This window comes from Dryas octopetala, chromosome 6, assembly GCF_963921425.1.
Source record: "Dryas octopetala chromosome 6, drDryOcto1.1, whole genome shotgun sequence".
In the NCBI taxonomy this organism is placed as follows: Eukaryota; Viridiplantae; Streptophyta; class Magnoliopsida; order Rosales; family Rosaceae; genus Dryas; species Dryas octopetala.
In genome coordinates, this window is record NC_141371.1 from 9,554,319 (window position 1) to 9,575,766 (window position 21,448).

Consider the following 21,448-nt stretch of genomic DNA (forward strand, 5'->3'; position numbering starts at 1 on the left):
ATGCTATATTTACCACATTCTTATACCATATTTTTATACCATCTTACGTGTCATTATTTTACTGGACAAAGTTTTTCTTTTTCTTTTTGAATTTTTGTTTTTATTTTTTAGTATCCAATGCATGAATGCCATGTAAGTTGCCACATAAGATGGTATGAAATTATGGTATAAAAATGTGGGATGTCTAGCACTACTGATTTAGCATTACTGATTATTTAACTTCCAATTTCTGCCACACGGATTGGGCTCCTCAAATATGTTCTTAGCCCGGTGTTTCTTATTTGGGCCTCCTTTTCTGCGTGGCCCCTCTCTTGTCTCTTGTGTTCCAATTAATGCCCCATTAGATATGTGTCAAAAATTAAAATCTAGTCCAAATTTTAGAAGGAATTTTTATGTAAAAATCAAGTGCAACGTTAGTCTTTGTGAGTTTAGGGGCAAAATAGTTGTAAAATTTGAATAGTTACGCTATTGCGTTGATAAAAACACTGGTTTAAGGTCTAAAATTTAGACAAAATTTTAATTGTAACCAAAAATAAATAAGGGACTTGATTAAAAAAATTAAAACTATCGAAATCTAAGTGAAACAATGACCAAACTCCAAGAGGCCGTTGATTGTTGAAAGGTGTCACTCGTATGTATATGGCAGGAAGAGGCCCAATCCCCAAGGGAGAGAGGTCCAGCCCGATAAAAATCGCTACCTAGTAATTAATAGTAATTCAAAAAATAAATAAATAAATAATAATACAGGGTCAACGGGTTTCGAATACGGATCGGTTGTCCCGGGTCACATTTCACAAACGAGTCAAGTAGATTGCCCGGCCCTGACAGACCCCTTCTACTTGGCTCTACGCTTTTTGTCTGACATTTTCTGGGCAGCCAAACGCCTACTGACCAACCACAGACAATGCAACAGCAGCAGCAACCGCAGGCGACGGCGATCCAAAACCCTACGCCACCGCCGCAGCAGCCTTCCTCTGTGGGGTCCCCCACGGCGGAGGCGCCGCCGAAGCAGGTGGCGCTGGCGATGGACCGGCTGGCCAACGCGGGCCGCCTTATCGCCGACATAAGGCTCGGCGCCGACCGCTTCCTCGAAGCCCTATTCGTGGCGGCTCAGCCTCACCAGAGCTCCAAGCCTCTCCACCTCTTCCTCAATGAAGACGCCTCCATGCGCCAACACCTCCAGGACCTCCGCTCCGTTGGTACCTTCCATCTCTCTCTCTCTTTTTGGGGTTTCAATTCAATACAAGCCAAGCATTGAAAAAGAAGCACAATTTCTGCTCTGAGAGTTTGGTACTGATTTTTGTTAGGAAGGCAGCTAGAAGAGTCTGGAGTTCTGAATGATTCTCTGCGGTCGCGAAGTAATTCGTGGGGTTTGCACATGCCGTTGGTTTGTCCCGACGGTGCCGTCGTTGCTTACGCTTGGAAGCGGCAACTTGCCGGCCAAGCCGGCGCGTCCGCGGTTGACAGGACTAGGTTGGTCTCAAATTTCGTAAAATTAGCGTTCTTTCTTGCTAATATTATCAGTTCTTGATTGCAATGGAGCTTTTATAAATTTTTAAAGCATGCGTATACAGTTTTTGTGTATTTCTTAATGGGTTTCAGTAAGCAGACGAACTTACTTGTGCCAATGATTGTCATTTATATTGTATTGAACTAAGAAACCATTATGCTATTCACCCATGTTTTAGGTTAGCTCTCAAGGCCTTCACTGATCAGAAAAGGCGATTTTTTCCTCACCTTGATGACGGATCAAATGGTCAGTGTAATGAATCAGCTTCGAAGAAACAGTGTATTTCCCAAGTACCTACGGCACATAATCAAGAAGAGATTCTAGATTGCAAAACACTACCAGAGGTCTTACAGCATTTGGAAAAGGTGCCTAATTTAAAAGTTTTCACCTATGAACGATTGGATTGGTTGAAAAGAGCATCTTCACTGCCAGCAAATGAGAGCTCCACTGAAACATTAAAGGATCATAATTTTCACAGTTCAAGTAAATTACGATCAGGTCCGCCGGCTGATGTTGCAGCAGATAAGGTTGCTGTCATAGAGTTGCTGTTTCCTTCTGTCTTCAGAGCTATAGTATCATTGCATCCTGCTGGTTCTATTGACCCAGATGCAGTAGCTTTCTTTTCTCCAGATGAGGTAATCTGGATTACTAGGATGCATATTGTCCATTAATTTTAAGCTTCATATTTTATATTGTTTGATCATTTTACTAAGTTGTCTCATGCTGAAGTAGTTGTTCCAGATGACTACTTAGGTTATTTGACATTAGAGTTTGTGAGTTTTATCAAATTGTATATTAGTTGAAGCTTGAATTATTAGATGTGGTAGGAATAATGGAGCTAAACAAGTGCGTTCAAAGTGGCGTACAGCCATAGGGCTGAACATTTAATGGACTTAGATCAAAAGAAGATGATAAATCATAAACTCTGATCCTGTTTAATGAACTTAGATCATTTGATGTAATTATAGCTTGTTTATCCCTAAAAAGAGACCCAAATTTCATGCTATGTTAGATAGTGTGATCTATCCTGTGTTCTGTTATGAATCTTTTAGATTGACTGCCTTTCAGATTATATAAACATGTATTTCTCTTTCCTTTTTTCCTCTCACATGGAACATATTTTTATGTTTAACTCTTTTTTACCTTTATTCCCAAACATGAATTGTGCTACGCTACAGTTTATATTCCTCATTTCATCCTTTAACAGGGAGGCAGCTACATACATGCAAGAGGTTTTTCAATTTATCATGTGTATAAACATATCACGGTAAAACCTTTAATTGTTCATTTTAAGTTTGTTCTAGTTCAATTAATGGGCCTTTCTGTTCAATTACTTATCATTTCTTATTACAGGAACATGCTGCTATGGCTTTGCAGTATTTTCTTGGAGTTCAAGCTGAAACAGCTCTATTTTCTCTTTTGGTACCAACTCTTTCATGTTCATGTGAACTCACTGGATTAATTAAATTACAATAATACTAGAGGCATCAACCATTATCCCAACTTTTAGTTACCAACCGATGTGACAGATGACATGTCAGCTTCCGTACTTGCTGTTGCTGTAAATAAATGAGGTCCAGAGTGGGCCCAAAAGTGAATAAATGAAAAATTTCCACATCAGTTGGGATAATAATTGATGCTTCTTACTAATTAAATTATCCGTAGTTATCATCTTGTACCCATTCAATTTCTAACTTTCTGCATTTATTCTATAGCACTGGATCTGCAGCTATCAAACTCTATTTACAAAAGTTTGCAGGTACAACCATCGCATTTACATCTCTGAAATTCTTTATTGGCTTTGGAGTTATTAATGTTACGTTTTGGTGCAGTAAGTGTGGCCGGCTGCTATCTATGGACAGACAATCAGCTTTACTGTTACCTCCGGTTTATCGTCCTTACCGGCAGTTCTCCGCATTGAATATATCATCAAGTTTGAATCTTTCCCGGGCTTACCACGTAGGATGCTTTTCGGAGGAAACATGATCTCCATTGTTGACAGGTAAAAACTGCCCATCCTCATAGATAAGGAATTGGGAAGATTAAAAATAATATCACCCGAAGAGCTTTCTCTTGTATGTATAAAAAAATTAATTAAAGGACAATGCAAATGAGTTAATTTATGCCTTTTCTTTAATTCTTTAATTCTTTGTGTTTTATCTGCAAACTCTGAAATCGTTCAAATAAATTTTGTATTGACTATACATAACTGTTTTTGTCAATTCCAAAGCTAATAGAGCATGGTAAATGGGTTCTGTAGGACAGAAAAAGTAGAAGAGTGGAAAAGAGGATAGAAAGGAGAGGAACTAGAAGTAGGAAAAATTAGGCAAACTGAAATTAATACTGTCAATCAATTATAAAAAAATATTCCAATCCCTTTAGGCAATCCCAGAATAATCTAATGCTGAAACTAATAAAATATGACAATTAAATTAAACTCTAACATTTGGTTCTTAACTTTTATAAAACTAAAAATTAATTCCTTAAATTTTAAGTTTAATAAATAAAGATGAACTATTAAATAAAACAAACCTAATTTCAAGTCATGTGCCTATGCATAGAATAAATACAAATATCATCATTTGGTCCATCTTATAGCAAAATCTGCAGTCATTTCTTTTCACAGTGGTCCTATCAGTTGTATGTAATAGCTGTATTGGGGAATATGGACCGCTACTAACAGTTAAGGGTTCTATTGATTCCTTGGATGTTAATTATATGGTTTCTCCCTGTAGAAATAATTTTGAGACCCCCCTCATATTCTCGTTCTTTGTTTTTCTGATACAGTTTTGGTTATTATCTTTGGTCTATTGAAGCAAGAAAACTATAATAAGAAATATGTTGGTCACTGGTTAGAAATATACTATTTTCGAACTTCTTTCTTTCTTTAGTTTTTCCTTTCATATTTTGAATTGCAATTTTTTTGTTTATCCCCTACAGATGGGAAAATAATGATATTGCAATTTGCAAGGGCTTGTCACCGACCCATTATATTTTGCAACCCCCTCCCAAACTCACCAATCTAGATTCTATTATTCATAGAGAATGATAGGTGCTGTTGTTTGACTTTTATGTTTTATTAAATATTGTCATTTTCGCTAAAATTCACTAGTGTGCATCTTCCTTTGATTCAGGTATTATCTTTTGTTGGCATAAATCTCAGCTGTGCCACCGGAAATTGCATGTCTGGTGTTGCAAATGGATAATTGGATATGGCTTGTAGAAAAAGATGTGCAACAATGTCCACAAAATTATTGGAATTCCTTTATGTGATCATATTCCAGAACAATGCTAAGTGCTTTATTCTTGACTTTTGAGAAAAATCTCTGTTGTAATTCTATGTTAGGAAAAAAAGGAAAATTGAATATGTAAGTTTAGAAATCCTTTGTTTAGCAGAAATCATGTAAACCTTTTGCTCAGTTGAATTGAACATGCTGTTCTATCATGATTTTGATTGCAAATGGTTTGTATGAAGCACCCTCGATTTTGATATGACTGTAGTTTGACATTGAATTTAGATTGAAAGCTCTGTTGTGTATTTACAAAGGTAAAATCATAGGGGTTTGATGAGAAACCAGATTTGGTGCAAAAATTTAAGAACGTGAGACTTGGGTTAGACTGGTTGAAGGAAAGAAAAAAAGTTTTTAAATAAGCAACAATTAGAAATGTGTCCTATAATTCATGTTAGTGGATATATACTATTCTCTTGTTAAATCTGGTCTCAAATTATTTGCCATCAGCAGGCATGATCTGATTGGGCATAAAGGCAATAAGACCAAATCAAACAAGACATTGCCACCTGTGAGAGATGAAAGAGTGAACAGGTGTCATGCAGAAGCAGCAATCATGTCACGTATTCAGCTGCGTTGATTGCTTATAGGCTTATAGCACTAATAATGCTCTCCACCTCTTTGGCACTTTCCACTGAAAATGGCTTGCACGTTATACGAGGGGACCCAAGACATGTCATCATCTTCCTCAATGTTAGGGGCTGATTGCTCCAACACTGACAGATTTGAACCAATTGCATTGCCCACTTGACATCTTCATGAGCAATCTATAATTGCCATAAGGGCCCACAAACATGAACAGCTTTGTGGGCTCCTGTCCATGCAGATGCAAGGAGTTAATTTAAGATTGATTTGGAAAAATTCTAAAACTTTGGAAGTTCATATTTTTCTCTTAGTATAGAATGATGGTTGGATGTGTTTGAATGGAATTTACTATTCTAATGCAGAAGAACTTTGGTTGGTGAGTCACAAGTTCACACAGCTATCAGATTGTCGAGTTCGTCTATGGTACCACATTGTATGACAAAATTAAAGACGGATAAATCTATACTCCAAAAGTAGAAAAGTGAATCGTCAAAATTGATAAGTTAAAAACTTAAAAATATATTTGTAAGCCATAGGATATTTGTATAATAGGATTCTCCTAATAATTCTCTAACATTGATGTCATGATTTTAAGAACTTGCACATCGGACTATAGATTCTAGACCATCATCTCCTCAAATATGCAGGTGATGGTCAATTACCTTTACCAAATAGTTGTTTTCTTTTATGATTATTACTACCAACCAAATAAGTAGGTTTTGTCGGACCAATAAAATTATAAGTAGGTTTTGAATGGTCCAATTCCAATACAAAGAAGATTCCATAAACCAAATTCAATAACCTAATTTTGTTCTAGCTAGGGTACCTCTCTATTTATTGGTTATCTATAATCTGACTATAGACCCTCAATTTAATTCATTCTTGAAACCTAACTCAGCTATGTCGATGTGTTGTTTGCCTTTTAAACTCAATTAGAGGAAAATCTAACCTAATTGCTTGTACCTAACCATTTCCATTAAATTTGATCAAACCAGTATTATATTTCCAAAGTTGGTTATGTCAACTAGCTTTAGGTAGGTTAATGGGTCTAGGTCATAGTTTAAAAAATGGGCTTCCAAGAATCACCCTTTTCATCAACCTTAAACAGGCATAAGTCATAAATAATTCTAGATTCAAACCTAAACATGATAGCAGCTAGGTTTTAGGTTGATTCCTGGTACCAAAATCTGTTACTTTGATGCAGCCTTTGACAAAAGGCCAACATTTGATGTCATCAACTGTACTTGAGGAGACTCTAGTGTATGGTCGATATTGTCCTAGATTCTCTGGTCCAGATGTTTACTACCCCAGGTATCACCTTACATCTTGATTCAAGCTTATCAATTTGGCTATAAATGAGGATTCTAACCTATAATGTACAAAGCCACCATTAATCAATTGCAACCACATGTGTGTCATCCTCTGCCATTACACAACCAAATAAAATTTTGTACCTTTACAAGACACAAGTATCTTTATCACTCAATTTAAGGTAAAGGGTAGCAAAAAAAGAATAAATCAATGGTGAAAGGGTGATGAGAATTTTTCAGAGAGGTTGTAGCTTCTGAGCAAGCAAACAATTAACCTTCTCAAGCCTAAGTGTGTTTCCAAATCTTAGCTTGGGTGTTTGCTCTGGACATCAAGTAAAATTAGAAACACACATGCTTCCTGACACAAGTAACATACAAGTCTCCATGACAAAAAGAAAGCAAGCATTCTCATGAAACTCAGATGTGGAATTTAAAGTACAAATTAAGAAATAACTGGGAACCAGTTCTCATTCATAATTGCTCTCTATCTACACCAGTAGCACATAATCTCTTGAAGCAGAAAATTTAGCTTACACTTGAGACCTCTACTGAAATCTCCAGCTCAAACCACCACAAAACCAACAACACAAAATATATTGACATTTAATTCTCAAAAAGAAAGAACAAAACATACTATCTACACGCCTACCAAAAGTAGGAAAACAACCCCTAAAAAGGAAAATGAAATGAAATGAAAAAGAAAAGCAACCAAGTACCTCCTTTAACGACCATCAGCAGAAGTAAAGGACTCAGCAAACCCAGTTGGCCTTGCTGGTATACTGCCCTTGCTGTCTTCTAGGTCTATACAACTGAAGTCCTTTCCTTCTGCTTCTTGCCAACCCTTCACCATCTGGTTAAGTGGCAGGCTATAATCTATCCCAGAATATTCTTCATTGTCATCATCCATTGGTTTCCATTTTTCAACAAGTTGGGACAATATATTCACAGCATGGCCCATATCGGGTCTTTGGCCAGGTTCCCTTGCAGTGCAGTGCCCTGCTAGTTCTGCAATTGTGGAGATGCTCTCAAATGTTTCTTCTTTTATGTCCTTTATGTCAAGGGCTGGGTCAATAGCGGCCATGAGTTTCTCCTTATTTGATTTTATGCGCCAGAACCATGCAGCCAAGTACTGGCTTTCCTCGGGCCTATGCTCATCCAGCGCCATCATTCCGGTTAATAGCTCCATTAGCACAACCCCAAAACTGAAGACATCTGCTTTGGTTGTAATTTTTCCTGTCACTGAATCAATCACCGTGTGAGAATGTTGGAGTTTGTAGGATTGTTACAAGAATCAAAGGACGATAAAAGAAATTAAACATGTACATACTGCAGAATTAAGAAAACTATCTGAAATTTCACATTGACAACCTTATTTGGGCAAATGGTTGGCAACTTCTTATCTTGGGGATACAATTGAACTAAACCTCTCAAAACCCTCTCTGAAATTTTATCAATCTATCAAATGGCTTTGCAGTTGATATGATTGGCCAACTTCCATACTGGCTCTCAATTAAATAAAAAAGGGAAGATACTTCAATATTCCATATCACATATGTTCAGCATATGAGGTGGTTTACTAATAGGTCTAGAGCATGATTGAATCCACATTAATTCCTGTTACATACTTTGTCTAATGCTGCTAAACTCAATGGTTGTACATTAACAAGGGGTCACCTATATCATTATGAAAATGGAGAAATATACTATCTACATGAAATTTTAATCATCTGTAATAAGTTGGAAAGATCTTAGAAGGCTTACCAGCATATTCTGGTGCTAAGTAACCAAAAGTCCCAGCAAGCCTGGTCACAACAGACTTTTCACCATCAGGAGCCAGTTTCACCAATCCAAAATCTGACACTTTTGCTTTAAAATCATCGCCAAGTAAGATATTTGACGATTTAAGATCTCTGTGTATGAAGCTTTTGTGTGCCAGATTATGAAGATACTCCATCCCCCTAGCCACATCCAAGGCAATATTTAACCTCCTCTTCCAAGAGAGAGGCTCTATTTGAAAGTTCTTCCAATGAAAAAGATGCTTGCTTAGAGCCCCGTGAGGCATATACTCATAGACAAGAAGTCTCTCATTTCCTTCAATGGAATAACCCAAAAGTGATACCAAATGACGGTGCCGGACCTTTGAAAGAACTGCAATTTCAGACTGAAATTCATCCAAGGCTTTGTTCGTAATCACACCAGCCTCCATTCTTTTCACTGCTATTTTTGTCCCATCATCCAATTCTCCCTTATAAACCACCCCAAAGCCACCACGACCAAGCTCATTTTCTGGGGCAAAATTCTTTGTCACATTCCGAAGAACTTGAACTGATATGATGAGATTTCCAGCTTCAATGACATGAGACTCACCTATTCCACTGCTGTTTCTGCTTGCAGAACCACTCCCGGTTACCGTAGAAGTGCTTCCATTGGTATTGCTGGCAACAACAACCTTAACCATATTATCGGTATCAGATGGATCTCTTGGGTGAATCACAAAGGAACTTGGAGCCTGGGAGGCATGTCTTCTCTTCTTGTAGCAGTAGATGGATAATGGAATTACAAGCAAAGCTACAACAGCAACACTTGTGACAGGGGCAACAATTGAAACTATGTTGGACCCTTTTGATCCTTTTGGTTGGAAAGTACCATTGACATTAGAGCCTGAGCCTGTAGATGGAGTAGATGGGCTATTCGGTGATGAAGAGCTATTCTCTGGTGTCTCAGATGGTTTACCGTTAAATGAAGGATTCCCATCAATGACAATTTTGACAGTGTTACTGAACTGTGGCAATGGAGGGGAAAGATTGTTCCCACTTAGATCCAACTCTTTCAGGGATTTCAAGCTAGTCCAGTTTGCAGGAACTGGACCCCTCAAATTGTTATTCTGAAGCCTAATTTGAACAAGAGAATCTAACTTAGCAACTGAAGGACTCAAGGTACCATTCAGATTATACTTGGGCAGATTTATAACAGAGACCTTTCCATTGTTGTCACAACTCACTCCCAACCATGACCCTTGACAAGGATCATTACCAGACCATTTAGAAGCAAGTGTTGAAGGGTAATTCAACCCATCAAGGAACTCTATAAGTGCCGTAACCTCCGCAGCGCAAGGAAGCCCGGGAGTGGATTGACAAAATGAATTTGAAGCATAAGTCACATTTTGAGCTTTAAAAACTGGGATTGGACCCATCAGATGGTTATTGTTCAAATTTAAACTGTCAAGTTCCAAATTGGCCAAGCTATGAGGAACTAGGCCAACAAGTTGGTTTTGATTGAGATTAAGATCCTTCAAAGAAGTTAAATTACCAATGCTCTCTGGGATTGTACCTGTGAACTGATTCCCATGGAGCCACGCGCTATTGAGCTGTGCCATTGTTGTGAGCAGATCAATTGGACCAGTCAAGCCCCCACCTTTTGGATTGTTCAACCAAAGAATCTGCAAATTCAGGCCATTAAAACTCGCAGGAATTTCACCAGTTAAGCTATTGCCTGAAAGTTCCAACACTGTTAGAGAGGACAAGTTGCCAAGAAAATCTGGCAAAGGACCAACCAAATTGCAAGACATGCAAGTAATGTTTTGCAATTGTGCTGAGTTTGCCAACTGAGGAGGCAATGTCCACCCTGTACTAGCATTCAAATTGTTTCCATCCAATGCCAAAACCTCCAACGCATCAAGCCCTTCAAAGACATCATCAGGAATGGAAGTGAAATCATTGTAATCCAGAAAAGCATACTGCAATTTTGACAACCCTTTGAGGGATGGTAATGGCCCACTAAAGTGGTTCCTCTGGAGGCCTATGTTGGTGAGCTCAGAGAGCTGGTTGAAGTTCTGAGGCAGAGGACCCTTCAAGCCCAAATTTTGAACCTGAATCTGAGAAACCCTCTCACCGGAACAGAACACATGGTTCCACTTTGTAGGGCCACATGGGTCATCACCATTTTCAGGCCACTTCAAGAGCTCTGGGTTCTCCAAGTTTTTTCTGAACTGGTTGAGAATAGCCAAGTCATTCAGGTCTGTGGCACTGAAAGCCACTGAAACAAGTGAAAGGAGAAGTGCTGCTAGCACAACAAGCTTTCCACAATGGTCTTCCATGGCAGATCTGTGATGCTGTCCCATGCTTTCACAAGAAACATTGACAAACCTCAAAAAGCTGTGGCAAAAAAGCTTCATATGGTCATCAATGGCAGTTTCTTGGACTACCCTTCTGCTGAAATCTTGAACCCAAATAGTGGGTAGTGAGAGAAACGAAAAAAGAATTCAGATTGCTTGAAGACCACGAACCACAGCAAAAGATCAGTGATAAGAGAAGTGACAAACACACTGTCACAGACTCCCAGTAGTTATTGAGAATAGTACTAACAAAAAAACCAATAAAAAACGAAAAAGTTTTAAGCTTTTTTTCTCTTTTTTTTCTCGATCAAAAACAAAATAAGCTTTAAGACCAAGTTACGGCCATTAAACCCGGATCTTTATTAGAAAATTTCAACACCCAGATGGAAGAAAAGAAAATGTGGGATGCATAATGCATCATGCATGTCTGGAGAACATATGTGGTATGCGCCTAAATCCTAATTGGGAATTAATATCTCGTTATGATGCATGTACTGTCCCATCCATATTTCGGAAAGTCGTTTACCACACACCACACCTTCCTTTTCAGCTAGCAAGGGTATTATTGTCTTTCACTAGTAAATTTTTGAATGTGATGGTAATACTGCCGCATATGCCTGTTTGGTTAATGAAATTGGGAAATCAATTCTTTTGCATTTTCCAAAGAAAAGTGAATATGAAATTATTTTTTCCTGTGTTTGGTAATTTTGAGAAAATAAACCAAAAATTATCTTTTTATTTTTATGTTCATTTTCATGTTTGGGGTTATGCTGGAATTTGAAATGAAAAGTGTCAGTTTTTCAATTATACCTTCATCTATTATTTATTTAAGTGTTAGTTTTGTTAGTAGTGTGCTTTCCCAAAATGGTTAATTGGAGCAATAAATGTTTTTCCAAAAACAAAACTCAAGATGGAGTAAGGATTTCATTTTCCCCCCAATAAGGCATCAGATTTCTTTAGATCAAGAATGATTTCTCTTCCCTGTACTTACTAAACGTGAAAATAAAATTAATTTTTCATTCAGACCTCCAAAATTTAAACCAAACAAACCCATAATATTAATAATCCACCTATATTGATTGGTCTTTTAGTATATATTGGCACTGAGTCATACTAGACATACCATAATTTGATACCAAATTTTAAGAATTAGAACATTATTTGTTACTTTCTCCTTTAAATTTTAATTTGTGTGTCAAGTTGCTCTGATCAATTAGTTTTGTTAACATTTTTCCTCTAAATATTGATTTTTTATTTTTTTATAGACATCTCTAAAGTTGATATGGCTTATAGATGACAACTTTTGAAGAGATTTTTTTATTTGGCAGACTTGTGCTAACAAAAATAACTTTCTAAAATTTAAAAAATAAGTCTTATACTTTCAAAAATAACTTTCTAAAAAAGTGTAATTTTTTCATATTTTTCTCTGCAATGACATGTCTGCCTGTTCAACAAAAGAATATTTTTTTCATGTATTCTAATTTCTCATACTTTATTTCTTTTAACTTTTAGTGTGTGCTGTTGGACCGACTGAAGGTAATCACTAATCAAGGGAATTAGGAATGGGACGGTTGAGACATTGAGAGTATAATTACTCTTTATTATATGAATTAATAGTCTAACCTATAAAAACAAAATCTTCATAAATGGTCTTTTTATTTGTTTATTTTTTAATTAATTTTGTATCGAATATTTTTTTGGTGGGTTTGGACTGGACCGATCCATGGCTGCTTCTGGATCCCGTGACCTGGATTTTTGTCTGCTTAGAATTAGAAGCTACTCTTCAACTTCTGCTCTGTCTGAATTAGAAGCAACCTTTTTAACTTTTTTTATTTGAATTTCATTTCATAATTATCATTATTTGTTATTATTATTGTGGAGTTATTGTCAAGTTAACACGTAAGCCAGCATAGATAGGGTAAATGGATAAGCCATGAGTTGTAAGAAATTAAATTAAAATTATCGTTCCAAATGGCAATTAGTTGTCGGTTTTTAGGTTACTTTGTGCACGTATAGATCGAATTCAGATGTTTAACTATAAGCTACAGTCAATATAATAGGGAAAGGTCAAATTTTGAAAGATCGAGGAAGACTATCTCCGTACACATTGATTGATGAAGAAGGTGCCACTGCATAGTCTGCATTCATTGGGTAACATTTTCTAAGTAAGTAAATCTTACTATAGCTTATACTTGTGGTTTGGAAAGTTGGAGAAGTTAATTGTATAAGAGTCAATGACTGGAAATTTTATTATATATATAAGAACTATTGTTGATCAAAGTTAGTTCAATTGCACCAATTGGAAATATATATATATATATATAATGAGTTTTATATTCTTAATATAAAATATATTTTAACACCAAATAACAATACGGAAGAATTCTATGATAATACGCAAGAACTCTATGATAATGGAGCTTTAATTAAAGGCCCGTTTGGCACTGCTTCTTAGAAGCACTTTTATTTAGTAGCGCTTTTATCAGAAGCGCTTATGTTAAGAAGCACATATAAATTTTTATAAAACTTATAAGTTGTTTATGCAAAAGCACTTGAAAGTGCTTTTTGAGAAAGCACCTGTCAGGTGCTTCTCAAAAAACCCCTTAAAAGTGCTTTTATAACTCAAAAGCACTTCTAATTATTTTTGCCAAACGCTATCAAAAGCGCTTTTACTAATTTGAAAGCGCTTTTGACAATTTTAAAAGCAGTGCCAAACGGGCCCTAAGAGTGATAAGAGTATCAACACATTAGAAGAGGCCAAGACATGTTCCTAAAGAGAAAAACTTGTTTGGGGTTCTTCATAATTCTTATCACGTGAGAATAGTTTGATGAAAAGATAACTTGTAATAAGAAGAATATTACACAAATTTTTCTCGACAATAAAGATATTTACTTTGTGATGATGTCGGCACTAAATGGAATATTTTATTACGACAACATTGATGATGGTCTTAATTTTAATTTCTCTGTATATTTTTAATAATAAAATAACAAATGCTTCATAGTTCATACCTCCTTTTAAGAAAAAATAAAACGCTTCTCATGCCAATTAAAATGACTTTCTAGTTTCTACACAACTTGCTTCCTCTTGTAGCTAAAACTAAAAATGGCAATGCAATAGGGGGACTATACATGTTAAGTAATATGTCTCCCCATTTTATGCTCAAACTGCTACAGAAATCATATATATATGCATGGTTATTCTATTCTTCCTCAAAACAAAACACTTTCATGCATCAATCTATTTGATTATTATCGATTATATTGTAAAAAATGTAACTTGTAAATATTTGGAAGATTCCATGCGTCCTTCCAGGTCACCTAATCAATATATCAAACTTTGTCTGAATTTTTGGTCAAATAATTGAAAACTAGATTATCCAAGTTTCGAATGGAATTATTTTGCTTTTTTTTTTTTCTTATAGATTTTCTGTCACACGATAATAAAGAGAACACTCATAATTTCTATATACATTTTGCTAGATTTGTCTTGACCAAATTAATTCCCCAAACTCTATTAAGCTGCCATCCCATAATTCATAGACGAATCAATGACCCAAGAAAAAATCCAAAACATCACATGTACAAGTTTTTAGTTTTTTTTTTTTTTTTTTTTCAATGGGATCACATGTACAAGTTTGAAAAAAGTAGTTGAAGGCAGTCAAAAAATATTATATATTTTTATGAAAAGTTTTTAATTTTCTAAGTACCAAAAAACAGTGTAAGTAGCAATACAAAGTTTGATTATATATTGTTGATACTCATATTGATCGAGCAAAACTATGCGTTATAGAAATGGAAATGACGAGGCTCGAATGATTTTTCTGATCGTTGTTTGCCTAGACATGGGCTAAGAAAAATGCCCAAGAGACTAGAAACGAGTCTATATGCCCGAAAGATTTAGTGGATGGGGCGAGGCCCAAACATAGGCTCGAGACCCAAAGGACCAAGGCCCAGCGACAGGCTTGGCGACTAGTGGGCCACGGCCGGTAAGGCTTGGTGACCCCGGGAAGCAAGGCTAGTCTAGCCTCAACTTAGACACAGGTGGTAGCCTGTGATGGATCATGAGTTGATACTCATGAATACTAACGCTCGATATCATGAAGGTGCGAGGCCTGAGTGGGCCTTAATTGGTGCATTGAATGTGCAAGTACCCTTAGCCTTGACACTAATGGAAGACCCAAGCTCCAACGATTTAGGCTTATGGCTTCGTTGTAAGAGAGTCTCAGAGGCCTACACCCAGGGAACGCCCTAGGGAGGGAGGCGCTTTGGAGATGGCCCGGTACCGGTGTCGGCTCATGATTGTACTTGAGGACCCATGGGGTCCCAAGTGGTGAAGTCCGTAGGCGACTAAGATGGAGTGGATGAGTTTCTTGGCTAGAAGGCCTAGCTTGCATAAAAGTTAGCTTAAGAGAAGGCGTGTTCTACTTGGACAAGGAGTCGCGGCCTATCCTAAGCTAGGACTTAGGTGACAAACTATCAGGAACCCTAATTTGACAAGGACTAGGAGACCCTCTCACTATAAATAGGGCACACTAGCCCCCAAGTCTGATATGCAACCCTAGCTCTCTAGAATATTATGAAAATGTGTGATTATTGACTTGAGCGTCTAATGGCCCTTGGCTGGTATCACACTGGTGCCCCCCTTACGCTTAGTGTTCTATGTTTTAGTGTGCAGGGTAGAAGGAGAGTGGCATGGTGATTGACATAGACCTTAACGTGGAGGCCAAAGGCCAGGTTGATTGCGTGACGAATTTTGCGCATCAACATTTATAATTTTTAAAATTAATTTTCTTATATAAATTAGGAAGGTTGCAAGATATCAATCATTACCAAACTCAAAAGATATACTTGATCTTGTTATTTTATATAGTTTATCAAGATCCATTTTTACAAGGACAAATAAACACCAGAAGAATTCCAAAGCTGTCATACCAAAAAGAAATACTTCTAAGCTTTACATAATTAAGTTTGATTTGCTCTACTGGGCCATATTATAATGGATGCATGTAAGTGGCTTGTTTTTTATTTTATTTTTTCAGATGACAGTCCTCCTCTTGATGGTATGATGTATATATTTATTATATGGGTTAATTACATATATATACCTCAATTATACATCACTTATCAGTTGGGTACCTCTGGTTTAAAAACTTTCATTAGGGTACATCAACTTCAATCTTTCGTCAACTAAGTACCTCCGTTAGTCTGACCGTTAGTCTGATCGTTATCTGCTTACATCAGCGCGACATGGCACACGCGGACCCCACCATTAAATATTAAAAAATAACTACGCAAACCAAAAATAATAAAAAATTAATAAAACTTGAAAATGATATAAAATATTAAAAAATAATTGAATTTAAAAAAAAAAAAAAAGCCCAGAAAGTTAGAACCCAGCATCCCCACCGCCTCCCCCCGCCTCCCCTGCACAGCCAGAAAGAAGCTTAGAACCCAGAAACTCTCCTCCATCGAAAGCAGACGTCGAAGGCCAAACATCGGCGACAGCAGCCGAGTCCTTGTGCGTCCAGGGCAGCAACTTCTTGTACGACTGAATGTAGATCGAACAAAACCATATCATGCACATCGGCTCCGACCTCATCGAACGCATCGGGCTTGGTCCGGACGAGCGGGTCGGACTCGAAATGAATGACCGAGGACAGGGTGACGAGCTTGGCGTGATGGGCGGAGATCTGGAAGGCCTCGGAGATCGCGACCGAGCTGACCCGGTGACTCGGGCACTGCTCGATCAGCTTCTGCTTCAGCGAAATTAGGGTTTGCGTCGGGTCGATGAAGATGAGCTTGGGGATGGGCAGCAGCCCATGCTCGAAGGGCTCGCACCGCGGGTGAATCAGCAAGGTGGGTGGGTCTTTGTCTTTCCGCGAAGACGAAAACGACGACGTTGAGGGCTCAATTGGCTCACTCATGGCTTTGGAGGTGTTGTTGGGTTAGGTGGGAGGGGCGGTGCGACTGGCAGGGGGGTTGGGTTTGGGGGGGAGGGGCGAGGGAGGTGGAGGGGGTGGCCTGGGTGGGGGAAGGGTGGGGGAGGAAGGGATGGAAGGGTGACGGCGTCGGGTTGGCTTTTTTTTTTTTTTTTTTCAATTTTATATAATTTTAATGGTTTTTTTATTAATTTTTGTATATGTGGCTTTTTTTTTAAAGACAAGTCAACGTTTAGTGGTGGGGTCCACGTGTGCCATGTCAGCACGACGTATGCAGATAACGATCAGACTAACGGAGGTACTTCGTTGACGAAAAATTGAAGTTGATGTACCCTAATGAAAGTTTTTAAACCAGAGGTACCCAACTGATAAGTGATATATAGTTGATGTATATATATGTAATTAACCCTTATTATATTAAGTAAGTTCATCCAAGATGATGAGAAACAAATTTTTAGTAACCGTAAGGTATGATGTATAATTACCATATATTGAACTCAATGTTTAAGTATTAAAATTAATTAATATCTCATTGACCGGTTGTAGTAAATTTAACCGTTGAATACAATAAGTGCTCACTTGTACTCAAAATTTATCTTTTAGGTGAGCAACACTCTTCATAGACCTATAACTTTTAAAGGTAATTTTTTAAATTTTGGGTCTAGTTTAGTAATTGAAAATGCAACAACCAGAAAGCATTAATCCTAGATGGTCACGACCATCTATAATTCTTGTTTTGTATGTTGGATTAGCTAGATTGAACTTAATAAAATTAGGGCCGATCCTGAAAATTTGAGAGCTCAAAGTAAATTATAAAAATGTGGTCTTCAACCATTCATGTATATTACTAGGCCTAACATAGCACGTACATATATATAATGAGTGTATAAATTTGGAAGCCCTCAACAATTGGGGGCTCATTGCCTCTTTCGCCTACCCTCAAAGCTGACTATTTGGACTATATTTTTACTATGCGAATTTTCAAAACTCTTTTAACATAACTTAAGTGTCATTTAATGTTTATAAGTTCCTACAATTTTAGTCTAATATAATGCACGACAACTAAAGAAGACAATTAAAAAAGAAGAAATATATATGAGAAGAAAATAAAAGCTCAACGAGTCAAAACCAAATAAAAAAAAAAAAAGTTAATAAGTCAATAAATATTGTGGTAATCCTGAAAATATGAAAGATGTGGCCACGTGTTAAGCGGCGATTGCGGAGATAATCGATGACGGTGGCGCACGCGTGCACCAGGCACTAGTGTTGGGCACGATTTTTGGGTGCCCACGATCAACTACTTGCCTCAACCTTTGACCTTCCCGCGTAAATCCCGTGAAGCCAATTAGCTTATAATTAAATTCTGTATGTAAAAGAAGAAAAAAAAAAAAAAAAGATGCCTTATGCAATAATACATGCACGCTCTTTTCATGCCTTTTGTCTTTCAAGAGGTGTGCAACCATGTAATATATATTCATAATGGAAATGTTAGGTTTACTTTGTGTGGGGTTTCAAAACCCAATTCAATTCACTCAATCGATCCAATGTAATTCAATATAATCCAATATACTTCAACAAATTTTGATAATTTTGGTTAGATAAATTAGATTGAATTTCTATATTAAAAAAACTAACATGATTGAATCGGATGACGGATTTTTTTTATGAAATCTAATGAAATTCAATGTACGTAGTTGGTTCATTACTTCTAAACCATATGAGATAAATGAGATTCTTAAAAAAATTATGGGAACTTTCATGTAGGTCATTTAATTTTACATTTTATAGACTAAATCCTTACGGCTTTTAAAATTCTAACTAAACTCTAATAATATATATTGTAACTATTCTACGTTACATAATATTAGTTCATTAATTTCTAATTTTTTTCATGCATACTAGGCGTCAAGTGCTCGGCGGCCATGGTCAAGTGTTCGGTAGTACGTTTTTGCTTCTTCCTCGAGCCCTTAGTACTGGTTTATCGGCTTTAAGTTAGGTTTTAACTCTGAAATTTTTGACTCCATCAAAAATCTCAAAGTTAAAATCTAACATACAGTTTCCACAAACCCTATTCTATGGTGAACCCGTACCCTATACCCTAAAAAACAAATTCATGACATATTTCTTTGACATGACAATGATCAAAGGACTTCATTTAGAAAAAAAAAAAAAAACCCATAAAGTTTCAGTTCAAAGAAGAAATGTAATAAGGACTAAACTCTAATTTTCTGAAAAAATAAAGTAAAAATGCAACACTTGAGGTGTTACTATGTCACAATTTGCATATGTAATGGTGACACACAATTACAATTTAACTGTAATTGTCTAATCGACATCAGGGACAAAAAAGAAATTGAAGGGGTGGGAGAAAATGAAAAACATGTTGGGGGTAGTTAAAAACTCTTAGATATTTAAGGGTTATGAATTAACGACCCCTTTGAAAATGATAGTTTCATATATATTATATTTCTTTTTTAAATGGGTTGTTTTTTAGCAATTTTTGGATTTTTTTGTTGTTGGGGGAAGGGATTTGAATTCGGGATATTAGTTGTAGGAGTAAAAACCATAAATATTCTTAATCACTAAAGTTACAAACCCTCACTCAAATTCTTATCTTTCAAAGCCATTATACCATTCTCCTTTTTTTTATGAAGCCATTACACCATTCTAGCAATTGTCAATCTGTTTTCATTTTTGAAAATGAAAAAATGTTTCCAAATTCTATATCAAACAAGCCCTTAATTTCGAAAAAAATTTAAGCCGGTGCTGTGGAATAAGCATGGTTGTTTTTTGGTCAATAAGTAAGCATGGTTTAACTTGCAAGTAATGTTGTTGATGACTCTAGAGGTCAATCTTCATTTATTGTTCAATTGCTTAACAATGGGTTCCAGCAATACACACACAAGCATAATCATATTAAAAGTTGAGAGTCACATCATGCAATTTTATAAAAAACATAGAGAGAATAGTGAGTCTTCCATGGGGCATGTTTCATGGAAGACTCAGGCTAAAGAGAATGCAAGGAATAAAATACCAACCAATGGCAGAGGAGGTACTGTGAGATTAACATTAGTTTATCCCTAATAGGTAATTGGTGCAAATATATTCTTTTTGAGGGTTGGCTTTGTGCATGGATGAAACCCAATTATATCGAAACCAAATAAATACTTTTTATTTTAACATCATAAAAATAAAATTATGACAATTCCAAATGATCACAGGTTACATGGGAATTCTATGTTGCTGCAAGCTTATGATTTAGATGATTTAGTTGTTTTAGCTTTGTCGAGTCACTTTATTGATTGAGGATTTGACTAGGGTTCCACCATAAACTCTAGTTTAGTTTTGGTTGTTGAGTCCCTCTATTGATTTAGGAGGGTGTATTCAATTAAGATTTTAAATGACTTTGGTGGAATTAAAAAATCTGGTGGTATTCAATCAAAATTTTTAAAGAGTTTATAAAAGTCTGGTGGTATTCAATCAATACTTTTAAAAAGTCTATGGTATTCAATTAAGACTTTTAGAGAGTCTATAAAAGTGACATGGTATTTAAAAAGTCATTGACTTTATTAAATGATAGACTTTAAAAGACTTTCATGGATTTTGTATTGTAAATTATGTTATATCAAAGTCAATAATTCTCCAACGTTCCCCCTGCAGATTTCAAAGGATTTCAAATATTAAAAACTATTTAAAAAGTGGTATTTATTTATTTTTTAAAGAGTGATGCTAAACCCCCTAATCTTATTTTTTCACCCACCTCTTAATTTATTTTTTCCTAATTACTATATCCTCTTATATTAATTTTCTTTTTCTCTTATATTTAATTGACTTCTCATCCTGTGTTGGAACCAATAGCGTTGACACAATGCAATGTAACATCAAGATATTCAAACCAACCATTTCATAGTCTTTAAGTACTCAACAAAATCACAAGATTATATATATTCATAATTTGAGAAATAATGTTACCACCACATCAGATAATGTTCTCAATATGTCAATTCAATTAGACAAATTCTAACAACTAGTTAAAACACAATATTTGACAGTCTAACAACATAAAAACACAAAATTCAGAACACTTACAATAAATTATGGAACAAAATAATTTTGGTCCCTACAATTCTAGCCCCAACTTTTTATATTGTTTGCAATATTAGGACAATTTATAACACATGCATCTCGGTCTTGAAGCTTATCCCCATTCTACTCACTCACGGAGGACAAAAAAATAAAAAACATATTGGAGAAATCCTAAAATAAATAATAAAAAATTATATCAATGTTATTAGAAGTCTATAAAAATCTTTCAAAATCTATGAGAAAAGTCAGGGAAACTCTAATAGAATTCTGTCAAAATCTATGTGGAGTTTATGAAAGTCATTAAAAATCCATCAACTCTACCAAAGTCAATGACTTTTAAAAACTCTACAAAAGTCTATTAAAATCTTAATTGAATACACCCCCCTTAGGGTTTTATCTAGCTATTAACGAGAGAAATTTTTGTTAGTTTATTGTTGTTTTGAAAGCAAGCGTGAACGGTTATTTTGTGTCCGCGACGAGAGCTAGAGGTGTTGGTGTTGTTCTTCAAGATGGTCACAAAGAAGTTGTGGTGGTGATTGCACATCCGATCTTTTCGGCATCTCTTCATCCCAGAGCAATCTTTTGCGGGCTACAATTGTTTGCTTGCAGGT

At 36.2% G+C, this 21,448-nt stretch overlaps 2 protein-coding genes across 3 annotated transcripts; one reads left to right on the forward strand and one right to left on the reverse strand.

Annotated features, from left to right (window-relative positions):
- The first annotated feature begins 820 nt into the window (after positions 1-820).
- On the forward strand, positions 821-5,002 carry LOC147282171 (mediator of RNA polymerase II transcription subunit). Of its 2 annotated transcripts, none has more exons than XM_086247350.1 (8): positions 821-1,199; positions 1,308-1,473; positions 1,689-2,145; positions 2,718-2,777; positions 2,864-2,932; positions 3,226-3,269; positions 3,343-3,512; positions 4,645-5,002. In XM_086247350.1, exons 1-7 carry the CDS (start codon positions 905-907, stop codon positions 3,494-3,496), a joined length of 1,245 nt encoding a protein of 414 aa, XP_086103476.1. In that variant the 5' UTR covers positions 821-904; the 3' UTR covers positions 3,497-3,512; positions 4,645-5,002. The 2 variants fall into 2 exon arrangements, with proteins under 2 accessions (XP_086103476.1, XP_086103477.1); XM_086247351.1 differs by lacking the exon at positions 4,645-5,002 and adding an exon at positions 4,451-4,473.
- Positions 5,003-7,119: 2,117 nt separating this feature from the next.
- On the reverse strand, positions 7,120-11,258 carry LOC147282172 (receptor protein kinase TMK1-like). Its single transcript, XM_086247410.1, has 2 exons — positions 8,457-11,258; positions 7,120-7,934 (listed from the first exon to the last, which is right to left on the reverse strand). The coding sequence occupies exons 1-2, from the start codon at positions 10,867-10,869 to the stop codon at positions 7,417-7,419; spliced, it is 2,931 nt and encodes a 976-aa protein (XP_086103536.1). The 5' UTR covers positions 10,870-11,258; the 3' UTR covers positions 7,120-7,416.
- Positions 11,259-21,448: the final 10,190 nt, after the last annotated feature.

Excerpts from the sequence above, each read along its gene's own strand:
- LOC147282171 (XM_086247350.1), top strand. The coding sequence starts at position 905 with ATGCAACAGCAGCAGCAACCGCAGGCGACGGCGATCCAAAACCCTACG. Across the intron at positions 1,474-1,688 it reads TCCGCGGTTGACAGGACTAG|GTTAGCTCTCAAGGCCTTCA; the intron begins GTTGGTCTCAAA and ends CCCATGTTTTAG. Across the intron at positions 3,270-3,342 it reads CTATTTACAAAAGTTTGCAG|TAAGTGTGGCCGGCTGCTAT; the intron begins GTACAACCATCG and ends GTTTTGGTGCAG.
- LOC147282172 (XM_086247410.1), bottom strand. The coding sequence starts at position 10,869 with ATGAAGCTTTTTTGCCACAGCTTTTTGAGGTTTGTCAATGTTTCTTGT. Across the intron at positions 7,935-8,456 it reads CTTAGCACCAGAATATGCTG|TGACAGGAAAAATTACAACC; the intron begins GTAAGCCTTCTA and ends TGATTGATTCAG.